At 46.7% G+C, this 13326-nt stretch overlaps 1 protein-coding gene across 1 annotated transcript in view; it reads right to left on the bottom strand.

Annotated features, from left to right (window-relative positions):
- CSMD2 (CUB and Sushi multiple domains 2) overlaps nucleotides 1-10411 on the bottom strand; it is a 621011-nt gene extending 610600 nt beyond the window's left edge. Inside the window, exon 1 of the mRNA XM_011955655.1 lies at nucleotides 10318-10411. Within this exon, the coding sequence (XP_011811045.1) occupies nucleotides 10318-10411 (94 nt within the window). The remainder of the gene's footprint in view (nucleotides 1-10317) is intronic.
- Between the last annotated feature and the right edge of the window lie 2915 nt (nucleotides 10412-13326).

Here is a 13326-nt window from a genome sequence, read left to right as displayed (position 1 = left end):
CCGTGTTAGCCAGGATGGTCTCGATCTCCTGACCTCGTGATCCACCCGTCTCGGCCTCCCAAAGTGCTGGGATTACAGGCTTGAGCCACTGCGCCAGGCCTCATATGATCATCTTAATGAAGAAAAAGCATTTGAAAAATTCAGCACCCTTTCATGATTAAAAGAAAAAACACTCGATCTCCTGACCTCGTGATCCACCCGTCTCGGCCTCCCAAAGTGCTGGGATTACAGGCTTGAGCCACTGTGCCAGGCCTCATATGATCATCTTAATGAAGAAAAAGCATTTGAAAAATTCAGCACCCTTTCATGATTAAAAGAAAAAACACTCGGCCGGGCATGGTGGCTCATGCCTGTAATACCAGCACTTCAGGAAGCCAAGGCGGGTGGATCACCTGAAGTCAGGAGTTCAAGACCAGCCTGATCAATTTGGTGAAACCCCACCTCTACTAAAAATAAAAATTTTTTAAAAATTAGCTGGGCAAGGTGGTGGGCACCTGTAATCCCAGCTACTTGGGAGGCTGAGGCAAGAGAATCACTTGAACCCAGGAGGCAAAGGTTGCAGTGAGCCAAGATCATGCCATTGAACTTCAGCCCGGTTGACAGAGTGAGACTGTCTCAAAATAAAAAAGAAGAAACACTTGACAAACTAGGAATAGAAAGAAATTACTTCAATATAGTAAAGACCATATGTAAAAGGCCCATAGCTAACATTATGCTGAATGGTGAAAAACTGAAAACTTTCCCTCTAAGATCAGGAACAAAGTATGCATGCTCTCTCACCAGTCTATTCAGTATAACACTGGAAGTCCTTGCCATAGGACAAGGGAAAGAAACGAAAGGGATCCAAACTAACATTATTTCTGTTTGCAGACAACCTGATCTTGTATGTAGAAAACCCTAAAGATTCCACACATATATACAAAACTGTTAGAACTAATAAAGAATTTCAGCAAAGTTGCTGGATATAAAATTAACACACAAAAATCAGTTGCATTTCTATACATCAACAATGAACAATCTAAAAAGGAGATTTGTTTTGTTTTTTATCTTTCTCCTCATCTCGTCTTTCACTTGCAATGGCATCAAAAGGAATAAACTACTTAGAAATAAGCTTAACTGAGGAAGCAAAAGACTTGTACACTGAAAACTATAGAACACTGCTTACAGAAATTAAAGAAAACACAAATAAATGGAAAGACATCCCTTGTCCATGAGTTGGAAGACTTAATGTTGTTAATGCTCATGTTTTCCCGAAGTGATCTTCAGATTCAATGCAATCCCTATCAAAATCCCAATGGCACATTTTGCAGAAATAGAAAAAGCCATTCTAATATATATATGGAATCTCAAAGGACCCCGAATAGCCAAAACAAATCTGAGAAAGAAAAACAAAGCTGGAGGCCCCACACTTCCTAATTTCAAAACACATTGCAAAGCTACAGTAATCGAAACAGTATAGCACTGGACTAAAGAAAGACAAATAGAGCAGTGAAACAGAATAGAAACCTCAGAAATAAATATACTGTCAAATGATCTTTGACAAGGGTGTCAAAGCTACAAAACGGGGAAAGAATTGTCTCTTTAACAAATGTTGTTGGGAAAACTGTATATCTACATACAGAAGAATAAAGTTGGACCCTTACCATATACCATACATAAAAATTAACTCAAAATGGAATATGATCTAAAAGCAAGACCTGAAACTATAAAATTCCTAGAAGAAAACATAAAATGAAAGCTTTATGACATTGCATTTGACAAAGATTTCTTGGATATGGCAACACAAGCACAGGCAACAAAAGCAAAAATAGACAAATGAAACTACATCAAACTTAAGAACTTCTGTGCAGCAAAGGAAATAGTCAACAGAATGGAAAGCCAACCTAAAAAAAATGGGAGGAAATATTTGCAAACCATATATCTGGTGAGCGGCTTTACAGAATATATAGAGAACTCCTCCAACTCAACAGTAACTGAATGAATAATCTGATTTTAAAATGAGCAAAGGACTTTAATAGACATTTCCCCAAAGAAGACAGACAAATGACTGACAAACATACGAAATGATGTACAACATCATTTCAACAACCATTAGGGAAATGAAATTTAAGCCACCATGAGATATCACCTCACACCTGTTACAATAGCCACCATTCACAAAACTGAAAATGGCAAGTGTTGGTGAGGATGTGGAGAAACTGGTACCCTTGTGCATTGTTGGGAATTTAAAATGGTACAGCTTCTGCAAAAAACAGCATGGAAGATCCTCAAAAACATAAAAATATAATTACTATCTGATTCAACAACCTATTTCTGGGTCTATATCCAAAAGAAATTGAAAACAGTATCTCCAAGAGATATTTGTACACCAATGTTCATTGCAGCAATTATTCACAATGGACAAGAGGTAGAAGCAACCTAAATGTACCTACATGGATGAATGGATAAAGAGTATGTGGTATATACATACAATTGAATATTACTCCGCCTTTAAATAAAGAAGGAAATCTTTTCATATGCTATGACATGAATGAACCTTGAAGACATATAAATGAAGTGCAATAAACCAACAATAAGTCATTATGCCTAAAAATAAGTCACAAAAAGACATTACTGCATAATTCCATTTATATGAGATATTTAAAATAGACTCTCAGACTCTAACAGAGATTCTCAGAAACAGAAATTAAGATGGTGATTGTCATGGGCTGGGGGAAAGGAGAGTGTTGCTCAACGCGTGTAGTGTTGCAGTTTTGCAAAATGAAAAAGTTCTAGAGTTCTATGTGCACAATAAGTCACATATAGTTAACACTACTGTGCTGTATAGTTAGTGGTTAAGACAGTAAATTTTATATTATGTGTTCCTTACTACAGTGAAGAAACGAGGGGCATAGGAGATTGTGTAAGCTTTATACAGCGCAATATGAGGTGTATAGTAGGACAACAATTAATTGGTAACTTGAATTTCTTTTTTTGAGATGGAGTTTTGCTCTTGTTGCCCAGGCTGGAGTGCAATGGCACTATCTCGGCTCACTGCAACCTCCACCTCCCAGGTTCAAATGATTCTGCCTCAGCCTCCCGAATAGCTAGGATTACAGGTGCCTGCCACAATGCCCGGCCAATTTTTGTATTTTTAGAAGAGACGGTGTTTCACCATGTTGGCCAGGCTGGTCTCGAACTCCTGATCTCAGGCGATCTGCCTGCCTCGGCCTCCCAAAGTGCTGGGACTACAGGCATGAGGCACCACACCCAGCCTGGTAACTTTAGTTTCATACCTTTCCATTAGAAGAAAATAAAACATGTCCCCCTCCTGCCATATGCCCAGCGAGATGTTTCCAACCCCTCATTCTCTGCCTTATTTTTTTTTTCAGAGCACTTACTACCCAACATGTTACATATTTACTAATGGATTTGTTTATTATATGTGAATAATCAGACATGCAAACTCCCAGAAGACAGGAATTTATTACTTTCTTGTGTATTACTGAATCCTCAGAATCTAGAAGAGTGTGTGCCTACAAGAGGTGCACAGTGAACAGTCACTGAATGAATGAGTGAATGTGGCAGTCAGGAGAGCCAAAGGGCATCTGAAGTCGGGGGTTTTCTCCTATGTTCTTCAATCTACTTGGGGAAGACAGAAAAGAGGAGAGGGAGGAAGACATGTAACAGACTAAGAAGGACAGATGTCTTTTCACTGGGTTTGTGGGGGCAGCCAGATCAGCTTGAGAAGTATGAAGGATGAGGAATATCTGTCTACTATACAGTCCCTGTCCTGAGTCTCTTCTGGTTCAGCAAAAGATGGAGGCTATGACCACTAGATCTTGCCAGTTTGGTGTAGCTCTTACTGAATCAGCAGACTCTAACTGTTAGAATAAAAAGTCCTCATTTTTCCCACTTTTTATATCCTAGGTCAGTGCTTCTCAAACTTTAATGAGCAAACAAATCACCTTGGTGTTCAGTAGGTCTGGGTGGGGCTTGAGAACCTGCATTTCTAATAAGCTTCCAGGTGATACTGATATAAATTCTTGCTTACAGTGGCTAGTTCTCAACCATGTGGCACCTGGGAAGCTTTGTAAACTCACAGTGTCCCAATTAAATTAAATTAATTAAAATTAGCCCTCTGGGAGTGGGACCCTGGCTATGGTATGGCTCAGGTTGAGAACCAGCACTCCAGGGGCTCTTCCAAGGGCACTATCTCTAATGGAAGCAGAGCCATTGTTTTGGGCCCTGTAGTCCTTCTTTCCAGCTTTTGTCCCCTTTCTCCACAACCTCAGGACTGCTGAGACTTCACTATTGCTGCTGAGTGTCTGCTGAGAGCCATGGGTGAACACAGGCACACCTTGATCTTGGATATATAACAGGGTTAGTCAACACTCTTAGGCAGCTGGAAGGAACTTTTCTGTTTTTTTTTTCTACTTCTGACTTCCATTTTTCACCTCTCTTTCCAGCTAGTAGGGAAATATCCTCTTCTAGTCAAGTGGAACAACAGTTCTAAATTTGGGGGCGATTTTGTTCTCAGGGGATATCTGGCAATGTCTGGAGACATTTTTAATTATCACAACTCAGAGTAGGGGGCTGCTACTGGCAGCTGGTGGGTGGAGGCTGAAGAGGTTGCTAAACTTCCCATGATGCACAGGACAGTGCTCCAGAACAGTGTCCAGCCCAAAATGCCCAAGGCTGAGACACCATGCAGGAGATGGGAGACCCACAGCTGAGCCGCTGGGGCACATCTTTCATCTTTACCAAGCTACCCTCTCCTCCAGGCACCGAGGTCCAGGATCTGCAGGGGACAAAATGGGAAGGGCTGGGTCCAAGAGTAGCCTCTTGCTGTATCCAGAACCTCTGTCTTCTCTTACCCTCAAGCAGCAGGGCCCTCCCTGTCCAGCCCACTCCACTAATCTTCCTCAACCAAAGTGGGTGAATTTCCTCTCTGGTGCTACTTTACCTCCCCCAGTGTTTTAATTTTCATAGAGCCTCCTCCCACCCATTATACATGTCTACCTATGTCCTTTCTGGTGTTACTTTATCTCCCCCAGAGTTTTAATTTTTGTAGAGCTTCCTCCCACCCATTACACAGGTCTACCTATTTCTATACCCCATCTGTGCTCAGGATTCAAGTTCCTTCTCGTGAAATTCCTATACCCATGCAAACCAGGGCTGGGGCCAGTCACCCTGAAAGTTCTTTGAGAGATGAAGGGCATCTGACCAGGGGACAGAGAAGCCCACTAGAGGGAGAATAGCCTGATCCCCAAATGCCTTCCTAATCCCATCTCAGTGGCAACTCAGGTAAGACACCCTGTCATATATATCCTGGGCACTTGCTAGGTGAAGGCCCTGCTTTAAGTGCTTTGCCTCATGAAATTCTCCCAAGAGTCCTGGCAGGTAGGTACTAAGGTCATCCCCATGTATAATGAGCAGACTGAGGTTAAGTGGTGCTATTTTTGTCTGTAGTTCCTGGCTCATAACACCTAAAATCCTTGGGATCTCCAAAGTGCTGTCTTTCTTTTGTGTGATAGGTTCAAAGTGGGGCTGATTACTGGAAAGAATAAGGCAGGATTAGAGGGTTGGGACTTACAGCTCCACTCCTGAAAGGGACGGGGCTGAAGGTCAAGTCGATCACCAATGGCCAGTGGTTTCATTAATCATGCCTATGTAATGAAGCTTCCCTAAAAACCCAAGAGGACAGGGTTCAGAGAGCTTCCAGAGAGCAGAACACATGGAGATTACTGGAGGGTGGTGTGCCCAGGGAAGGCACGGAAGCTCCAAGCCCCTCCCCCTACACCTGGCCCTACACACCTCTTCATCTAACGTTTGTTATAAAGGATATCCTTTGTATATCCTTTATAACAAACTGGTAAATGTATGTGTTTCCCTGACTTCTGTGTGCTACTCTAACAAAGTAATCGAACTTAAAGGAGGGGGGGGGTTGTGGCAACCCCAATTTGAAGCCAATTGGTCAGAAGTTCTGAAGTTCTGGAGGTTTGGACATGTGACTGGTGTCTGAAGCAGTGGGGAAGTCTCGGGAACTGAGCCCCCAACCCATGGGATGTGACTCTATCATCAGGTAGATAGGGCAGGAGTTGAATTGGAGGACGCCTAGCTGGTGTCCACTGCTAAATGTATGGAGAAAAAAAAAACCCCACCATTGGTCACAGAAGTCTTCCTCTGTATTGATGACTGTGGTGGTGGTGGTGGTGGTGGTGTGAGAGCAGAAAAAAAACTGTGGCTTGAGAGAGCTTTTCCCTAAACAGTAAGAGACTAAGTAAGTTGTCCACGGTCATCAACTAGGAAGTAGTAGAGTAAGGTTGTGAACACAGGCAGTTTAGGTCCAGAGCCCATGGATTTAACCACTGTACTATACAGTCCCTTATGTGCTTGACATTGACAATAACCCAGGCAGGCTTGGATTCTGCTGTTGGTTTTGAAGATGGAATCCAGTTTCTCAAAGGCAAAATAATCTTCCAAAATGACTCAGCTAATAAGTCGTGGTCCTAGGATTCAAATCCAAAACAGATATTCCATGCTCAGGCCAAGGAAGGAAATTATAAGCTTTAGAAGGTAGCACCATTCACCCATTCATTCATTCATTCATTCATCCATCCATCAGGCACTCAGCACACATATATTGATGCTTCCTGCCAGTGAGGCTTGTTCTGTGTACTGAGGATCCAGAGAAAATTCAACCATGATCCCTCTGCTTGGGAGCTCACATAAATTTTGGGGAACATGCCATATGCTGGTGGGTGGACTAAGGAGAAAGGGAATGGCATAGGAGCGCAGAGGAGTCCATTTATACTTGCCTTCTGGGAGACTGGACAGATATGGGGAGAGGGTCTGGAGAAATCCAAGTGTCCACTGCTCATGCCATCGGCTGGTCACCTGGGTCCTGGCGCACACCTGCACACTTTCATGTTTCCTTATTTTCTCCCCATTTGTCTTCTCACTGGCTTGCTCAGAACTTCCCATTCATAAGCACAGCATGGGGAGAAACAAGAAGGGGTCTGTGCTCCCCCAGTGGATCAATGCAAGGTTGGCATCCCAACTTATCATCCCGAGGTCCCAGAGAGAAACCAAATTGTAACTGTCAGGAACACGACAGAACTGTCAAAAGCAGACAAAATCAGCCACATAAATTGTGAAACCAAAGTCACAGATCTATTTGTTCTGTAAGAGTGAACATCTCACATTTTTTGTAAAGATGGAAAATAAAAACAAAGACCAACTAGGGGCATTGCAAGCATTTCGTCTCTGTGGAGAAAGCCACCACCAGAAAAATCTCAGTTTCCAACAATGCCCCCTCCCCATAAATCTATATCCACTTCCATCACTTTGATTCAGTAAACACTCAGGGAGTCTTTCAATGGGAATGAGTGTGTCAAACATCAGAAGTGATTATGACCCAATCCCTGCCCTTGACCATCATATATCCAGCTAAAATAATTAGAATATAGAGTCAGACCAGACCAAATAAAGGATACCAACTCAGGGAGTGACAACTACCTCTATAGTGGAATCAGGGACGGCTTCCTGGCAGAGGTAACATCTGCATTGGGTCTTGAAAGATGAATAAAATTTCACAGGTAGAAAAGGAAGAGGTAACATCTGCACTGGGTCTTGAAAGATGAATAAAATTTCACAGGTAGAAAAGGAAGGGAAGGAAACTTCAGAGGCAGGGGAAGACAGTATAAATGCACAGAAGCTGGGGCAGGTAGAGAGAGAGGGACATGGCATAAGAGGTACTTTGGAAGTCAAATCTCCATTCTGTGCAACAACCAGGCTGGGAAGGTTAGCCCTTGCCAGGGAAACTTGCCCTGCCATCAGGCATGTGGGGCTCCCTCATTTGGACGGCGGGTACGGCACTCACATGTGCTCCAGGGCACACACAGGTAGGTCGTGCACAGATGGTGCAAGCACACTTCCCATCAACCTTGGCTGTGTGTGTGTGTGTGTGTGTGTGTGTGTGTGTGTGTGTGTGTGTGTGTTGGCAGCAATCTGGCAGGCCGTTCTGCAGAAGCCCTGCAGCACGGTGGTTGCTCACCAAAATAGCATTGAGCAATTTAGGTCAGGAAGTAAGGACTGTGTTATTATTACTAGTTACTGGTGAAGTTATTTAATAAGAATGTCACATCCAATTGAGACCGTGGTGGGAACTGTCAGCAGGAAGAATGTAATGACACTAACTGGAGGCGCTCCACAGATCCACACAGAGGTGGACTCTCCCCCAGCCCCACTGTTGTCTGGAAGGAATTTCAGACAACAGGTGGGGCCATCATGCCAGGCCCCAGAATAGCCAGACATGCTGCTCCAGTCCAGGCCCCAGGAGGGCTTTTGAGGGGTAGATCTCCAGGACCCAGTGGGCGTCTGTTCAGTGACACCATCCCTGACCTGACATCCTAGTGATATTCAGAAGGGAGAGGACTGCAAAGCCCTAGCCCCACTTCTTCAGCTCCAAATAAAATCCAATAAACATCACTGTAGGGCATGGGAAGGCGAAGAGTCCATTCCACCCATGCCCTGATCCAGACCCACTCCAGTCGCCCACAGCAGTAGCTGGGTTAGAGACAAACCCTTTACTGATGACTCTCCCTTACCATTCCTCAACTGGTATTTCTTGGGCCACCTCCAATTTAAACTACTTACACTTAATCCTTGTCTCAGGTCTGCCTCTGGGGAGCTCAACCTAAGGCACTTCCCTTGCTCAAAGTCTTCCAGCAGCTCCCAATCCATTCCCTAGAAAACAAAGCTGAGCTCTTCCCCACAGTCCTGGACTCTGGCTGAGCCCACCTAGCACATACTTCCTGCTCCTGGTTGAGCCCTGAACTAAACCACCTTCCTGTAATGGAGCTAGGCAGAACCCAAGGATCCTTGCCCATGAACACAGGCTCTGTGATCCTCTAAGGCCATGGTTATGGGAGGTGGCACAGCTGTAGCATTTCATGGGGGGCCCAGCCTGCAGCCACTGCCCATCCCCCAAGTATTATCTGTGGGACACAAAAGGTGCTGTGCTCATTTTGTTTCAAAATCTACACCCTTTGGGGTTTCTAAGAGTCCTGTGCCCTCGCTCCCTTGCAGCAGCAGTTAGACACCCAGACAAGGGAGATGGGGAGAGCTGGGAGGCCATATGACGCTGCAGGACGGAGTGGACTGGGAAAGAACACTGATTCCCGCTGTCAGGGGCATCACAGCCAGCAAGGTAGGCTGTCCTTGTGGCCAGCAGGAAGGAAAAGGAGGCAATGAGAGACTCAGGGGGAGAGAGAGAGACATAGATGGGGAAAGAGATGAGCAGGAGAGGGAGTAGGGACACAGACAGGACCCGTAGAGACAGTCCGGTAGAAAGAAAGAGAGCAGAGAAAATCAGGGACTCGAAGAAAAGAACAGGCAGTAAGAGAGATGGGCATATAGAAAAAGACACAACGGCAGATAGAGAATGAGACTGCAAGCCAGGGAGGAGACAGAAGAGGAAAGAAAAAGAAACAGAGAGACAGAAAAGTGACAGAGACACAGGAAAGAGGCAGACAGGCACAGAGAGACCAGACAGGGACAGTGGAAGGCAACAAGGGCATGACCTAGAGTGAGACGCCGAGAAGCCATGCACAGCTTAACAACAAAGGCTCTGTCAGCGGCATCCAACCCCCAGGTCCCCACGGGAGCTAACTGGAAGAACCAGAGACTGAGTATGGACTATTTGAGGAACTTAGCTTTAAATGGCAAAGAACAGGGTGGCAGACAGAGAGGAGTTCAGGGCCCAAAAAGCTTCTACCTTCTATTTTGAACCTGTTTTAAATTCAAGGAGTGAAGTCAGTGGAGAAGAAAAATAAAATGGGAGGGAAGAGGGGAGAGAAGGGACACATCACAAAGAAGAGAGATGGAAGAAAGGGGTCCTGGGCTCTGGGAACTGGGGACTGTAGGAGAGACCCCACCTCCTCCTCGAGGAGCTGGGGGAGGAGGAGTGGCTGCAGAGGCAGGTAACCACAGGTAGGAGGAGGATGTGGAAGTCCATTCTGATGGTCTGCCTGTTCTCAGTGAGGTGCCAGGGTAGTCATCCTGTGATAGAACCAGGGATTCGTGCCTCAGAAGGGCCACTCTTAGGATTAAGACAGCAAGCTGACCAGGTGGCCGATAGAAAGATAGTTAAGGGGTGCTGGGCTTAGGTTAGAGACGTGAGTTCGCAGTGGCAGCAGGATTCGTAGTCCAGGTGGCAGGCCCAGAGCTGAGGTGCAGGACTGACCCAGGGCTGGAGCATGTAGAGACTGAGGGTCCTAGTGGAACAGTGAGTGGTTCAAGGGATGCACAGTGGAGACTGGCCGGCCTTCGTACCGAGGAAAGGGGCTGCTGTGAGAGGAGTTGTTGAGGGGATCAGGGTCTCCAGCTTTCGAAGGGGCCTTGCATGGCTGGGCACCACCACACCCATCGTCCCACCCTCTTCTCAGGCCAGCAGCACCTCCATTTGCCCCTTGGCTGCAGTTCTTGATTTGTTCCTTGTGGGAAGTGGCCTCTTCCACCTTCTCAGCAATCAGCCTCACCTGCTCCCTGACCTCACTTCCGCTCCATGCCCAAGACCGGAGTGTCCTTCCTCCCACATTCCCTCTGGACCCTGAGCTCAGTCTGGACCTTGTTTGAGGGCTTCTCTCCAAGCAAAATCCAGGCAGCTGACCCCTGCCTGCTCCACTTAGACCCCAGCACTGGAATCTTCTGAGGCTCCTCCCCAGAGGACTTGAAGGACTGAGTGCAGAGACTGAGGCGGAAAACCTCTCCGGTCCAACTCAGTGGTGACTCTTGGTAGAAATTTGGGGGAATCCCATGTCCTTCAAAGACTGTACCCACAGGAAGGGATGCTGTGCTCGGGTCTGAGGGTGTGTCTCCCACCTTCCTTCTCCCCGAGAAAGCACAGACAGACAGTGAGGGTTCCAAGCCTCCACCAAAAGAGAAGACCCAGGTGTTCAAAGAAGCCTGAAGTTCAGGCAGAGGCACAAACCTGTCTTGCTGAGCACAGAGCACCAGGCCCCCACCTCCCTGAAGGACGCACACAGCCTGGCAGGCTCTGTGCAGCTGCCGGCCTTGTTGAGCCCTGGCTGTTGCCAGGCACGGTTGTCAAGTGCAAACTCACATCCTGGGTCATCGGCGAGTGAGTAGACCGGCTTTTGTTCCCAGGAAAGCCGCTCCACACACAGCCTGAAGTGTAGTCGGGAGGGGCGTCGTCCCTAAACTCTGCCAGCTCAGAAGTACAGTGATTAGGGATGGGGGAGGTTCAAGGTCAAAGCCTGACCCACCCTTAGGGCTGGAGAGCTGGGAGCTGGAACCCAGGCTAAGCAAGAAGCTCACGACTGCCCAAGTCCTGGCATGCAGAATTCACACATGCACACACACATCAACAGCTACAGAAACAGACGTCCATGCCCACAACATACATGTGTACCCCCCCCACACACAGATACATTTTGCACACACAGTTCTCATGCACATAGCTCTTCAGTACATGGCTGCACACCCACCCTGCCATCCTGGATGGAGGTTTCATGAGTCCTGCTGCCACCCCTTCCCTCCACTAGGATATCAGTGCCCTTCTGGAAGAATCTGTGTAAAAGTCTGGGTGTCCCTTCCACCTGGTGGTGTGTTTGCGAGTGGTAAAGCAGTGTACCTGTCTTGTGAAACTGTGTGTGTGAACACATGTTGTGTGTAGAAGCATGTGTGTGTGTACATGTGCTTACATGTATCCGTTACAATACATGGAAGGATATGTGTAAATAGGGAGGAATTTAAAAGAGCCCATGATAGCTGGGATTGCGTCCTCACCACCACCCACTACTGCAGACATGCACACGTGCCAGGGCATCCGCCGCTCTGGCTGGCTCAGTGCTCCCTGCACACACAGAGCATCCGGCAGCACTACAGGAAGGAACAAGGAGCCAGGAAGGAACTGCAGAGTCAGACAAAACTGAATTCACAGTCCCACTATGCCACTTGCTGGCTGTGTGACCTGGGGCGCCCTGCTCACCCTCTCTGAGTCTCAGCTCCCTCATCTATAAGGAAAGCATAATATTAATAATACCTTCCTCACAGCCATGCTGGGAAAATTAAATAAGATTATGAACATGAGACTCCAGGCTCTGGGGAGCTCGAGAAACATTAATTACCGCTCATTCTCCCTTCCACCCCACCCTGTGCCTTTCATTCATGCAATTGATACATATTTATCAAGCACTAACTGTGTGTGGCACTGGGGGTACAGAGTCCCTGTCGTCATCCTCATGCTGCTTGTTGTCTAGTGGGTAAGACAGACAGTAAACAAGTAAACAACAACAGATCATATAATGAGCATGATCAGAGCTATGAAGAAGGTGACGTGGTGGTGCTTCATCTACAGTGGTCACCTCTGACAGTGCCGTCCCTGAGCAGGTATCTGCAGGGTAAGAGTGAACGAACTGTGTGAAGGTGGGAGAGAGAGCAGAACAGGCAGAAAAAAACAGCAGGAAGAAATGTCGGGAGGCAAAAAAAAAAAGTTTGTTGTTTTCCAGTAAAAGCAAAAAGGCAAGTACATCTGGGGTATGCAGAAGCGTATAGGAGTGGCAGGAGGGGAAGCGTGTATAGACTGGCAGTCAAGGCCAGATCAAATCAGGATGGTTTCAACTGTGTGTATGCAGTGGGAGGGGTGACCAAATCAGATCTGCATGCTTTAGGATTTCTCCAGCTGCTGTGTGAAGAAGGAACCACAGGTGAGAACAGGGGAAGCAGGTGGACCAGCCAGGGATCGACTGTCCCAGGGAGAGACAAAGAAGGCTTTAAAGACTCACCCTGCTCAGCCCTGCCCTCAATGCCTTCCCTGCCCCCCACCAATCCTCAGGCTCCTCTCTCAGGATGTCTTTCTTCTCTGATGACTCCTGACTATAGCATCCATTTTGCAACCCTTGGAGCCTGTTTTCAAGGGCCTCCTTCCCAGAAACCCCTTCCAGGTCCCCATCTCTGCATATCCACAGCTTGGTTCCTGGTTTAAAGGACAAACCAAGACCAACTTACCCAGGAATCAAGAAAAAATAAGGCATCTGATTCTCCTTTACGTATCTCCCCACCATATAGAGCATATAGCAGGTGTTCAATAAATGTTGGCATTCAACGTGGTACCCACTCCTTTCTGCCTAGGGTTCCATACCCCTCCCTGCTCCTGCTTCTCCACCTCCCACCTCACCAAGCAATGCTTCTTTTGTTTTGTTTGTTTGTTTGTTTGAGATGGAGCCTTGCTCTGTAGCCCAGGCTGGAGTGCGGTGGCCGATCTCATCTCACTGCAAGCTCCGCCTCCCAGGTTTACGCCATTCTCCTGCCTCAGCCTCC

Source organism: Colobus angolensis, unplaced genomic scaffold, assembly GCF_000951035.1.
Source record: "Colobus angolensis palliatus isolate OR3802 unplaced genomic scaffold, Cang.pa_1.0 Scaffold4, whole genome shotgun sequence".
In the NCBI taxonomy this organism is placed as follows: domain Eukaryota; kingdom Metazoa; phylum Chordata; class Mammalia; order Primates; family Cercopithecidae; genus Colobus; species Colobus angolensis.
The sequence above is the reverse complement of the archived record's forward strand: the minus strand, read 5'-3'. Positions and strand labels throughout refer to the sequence as shown.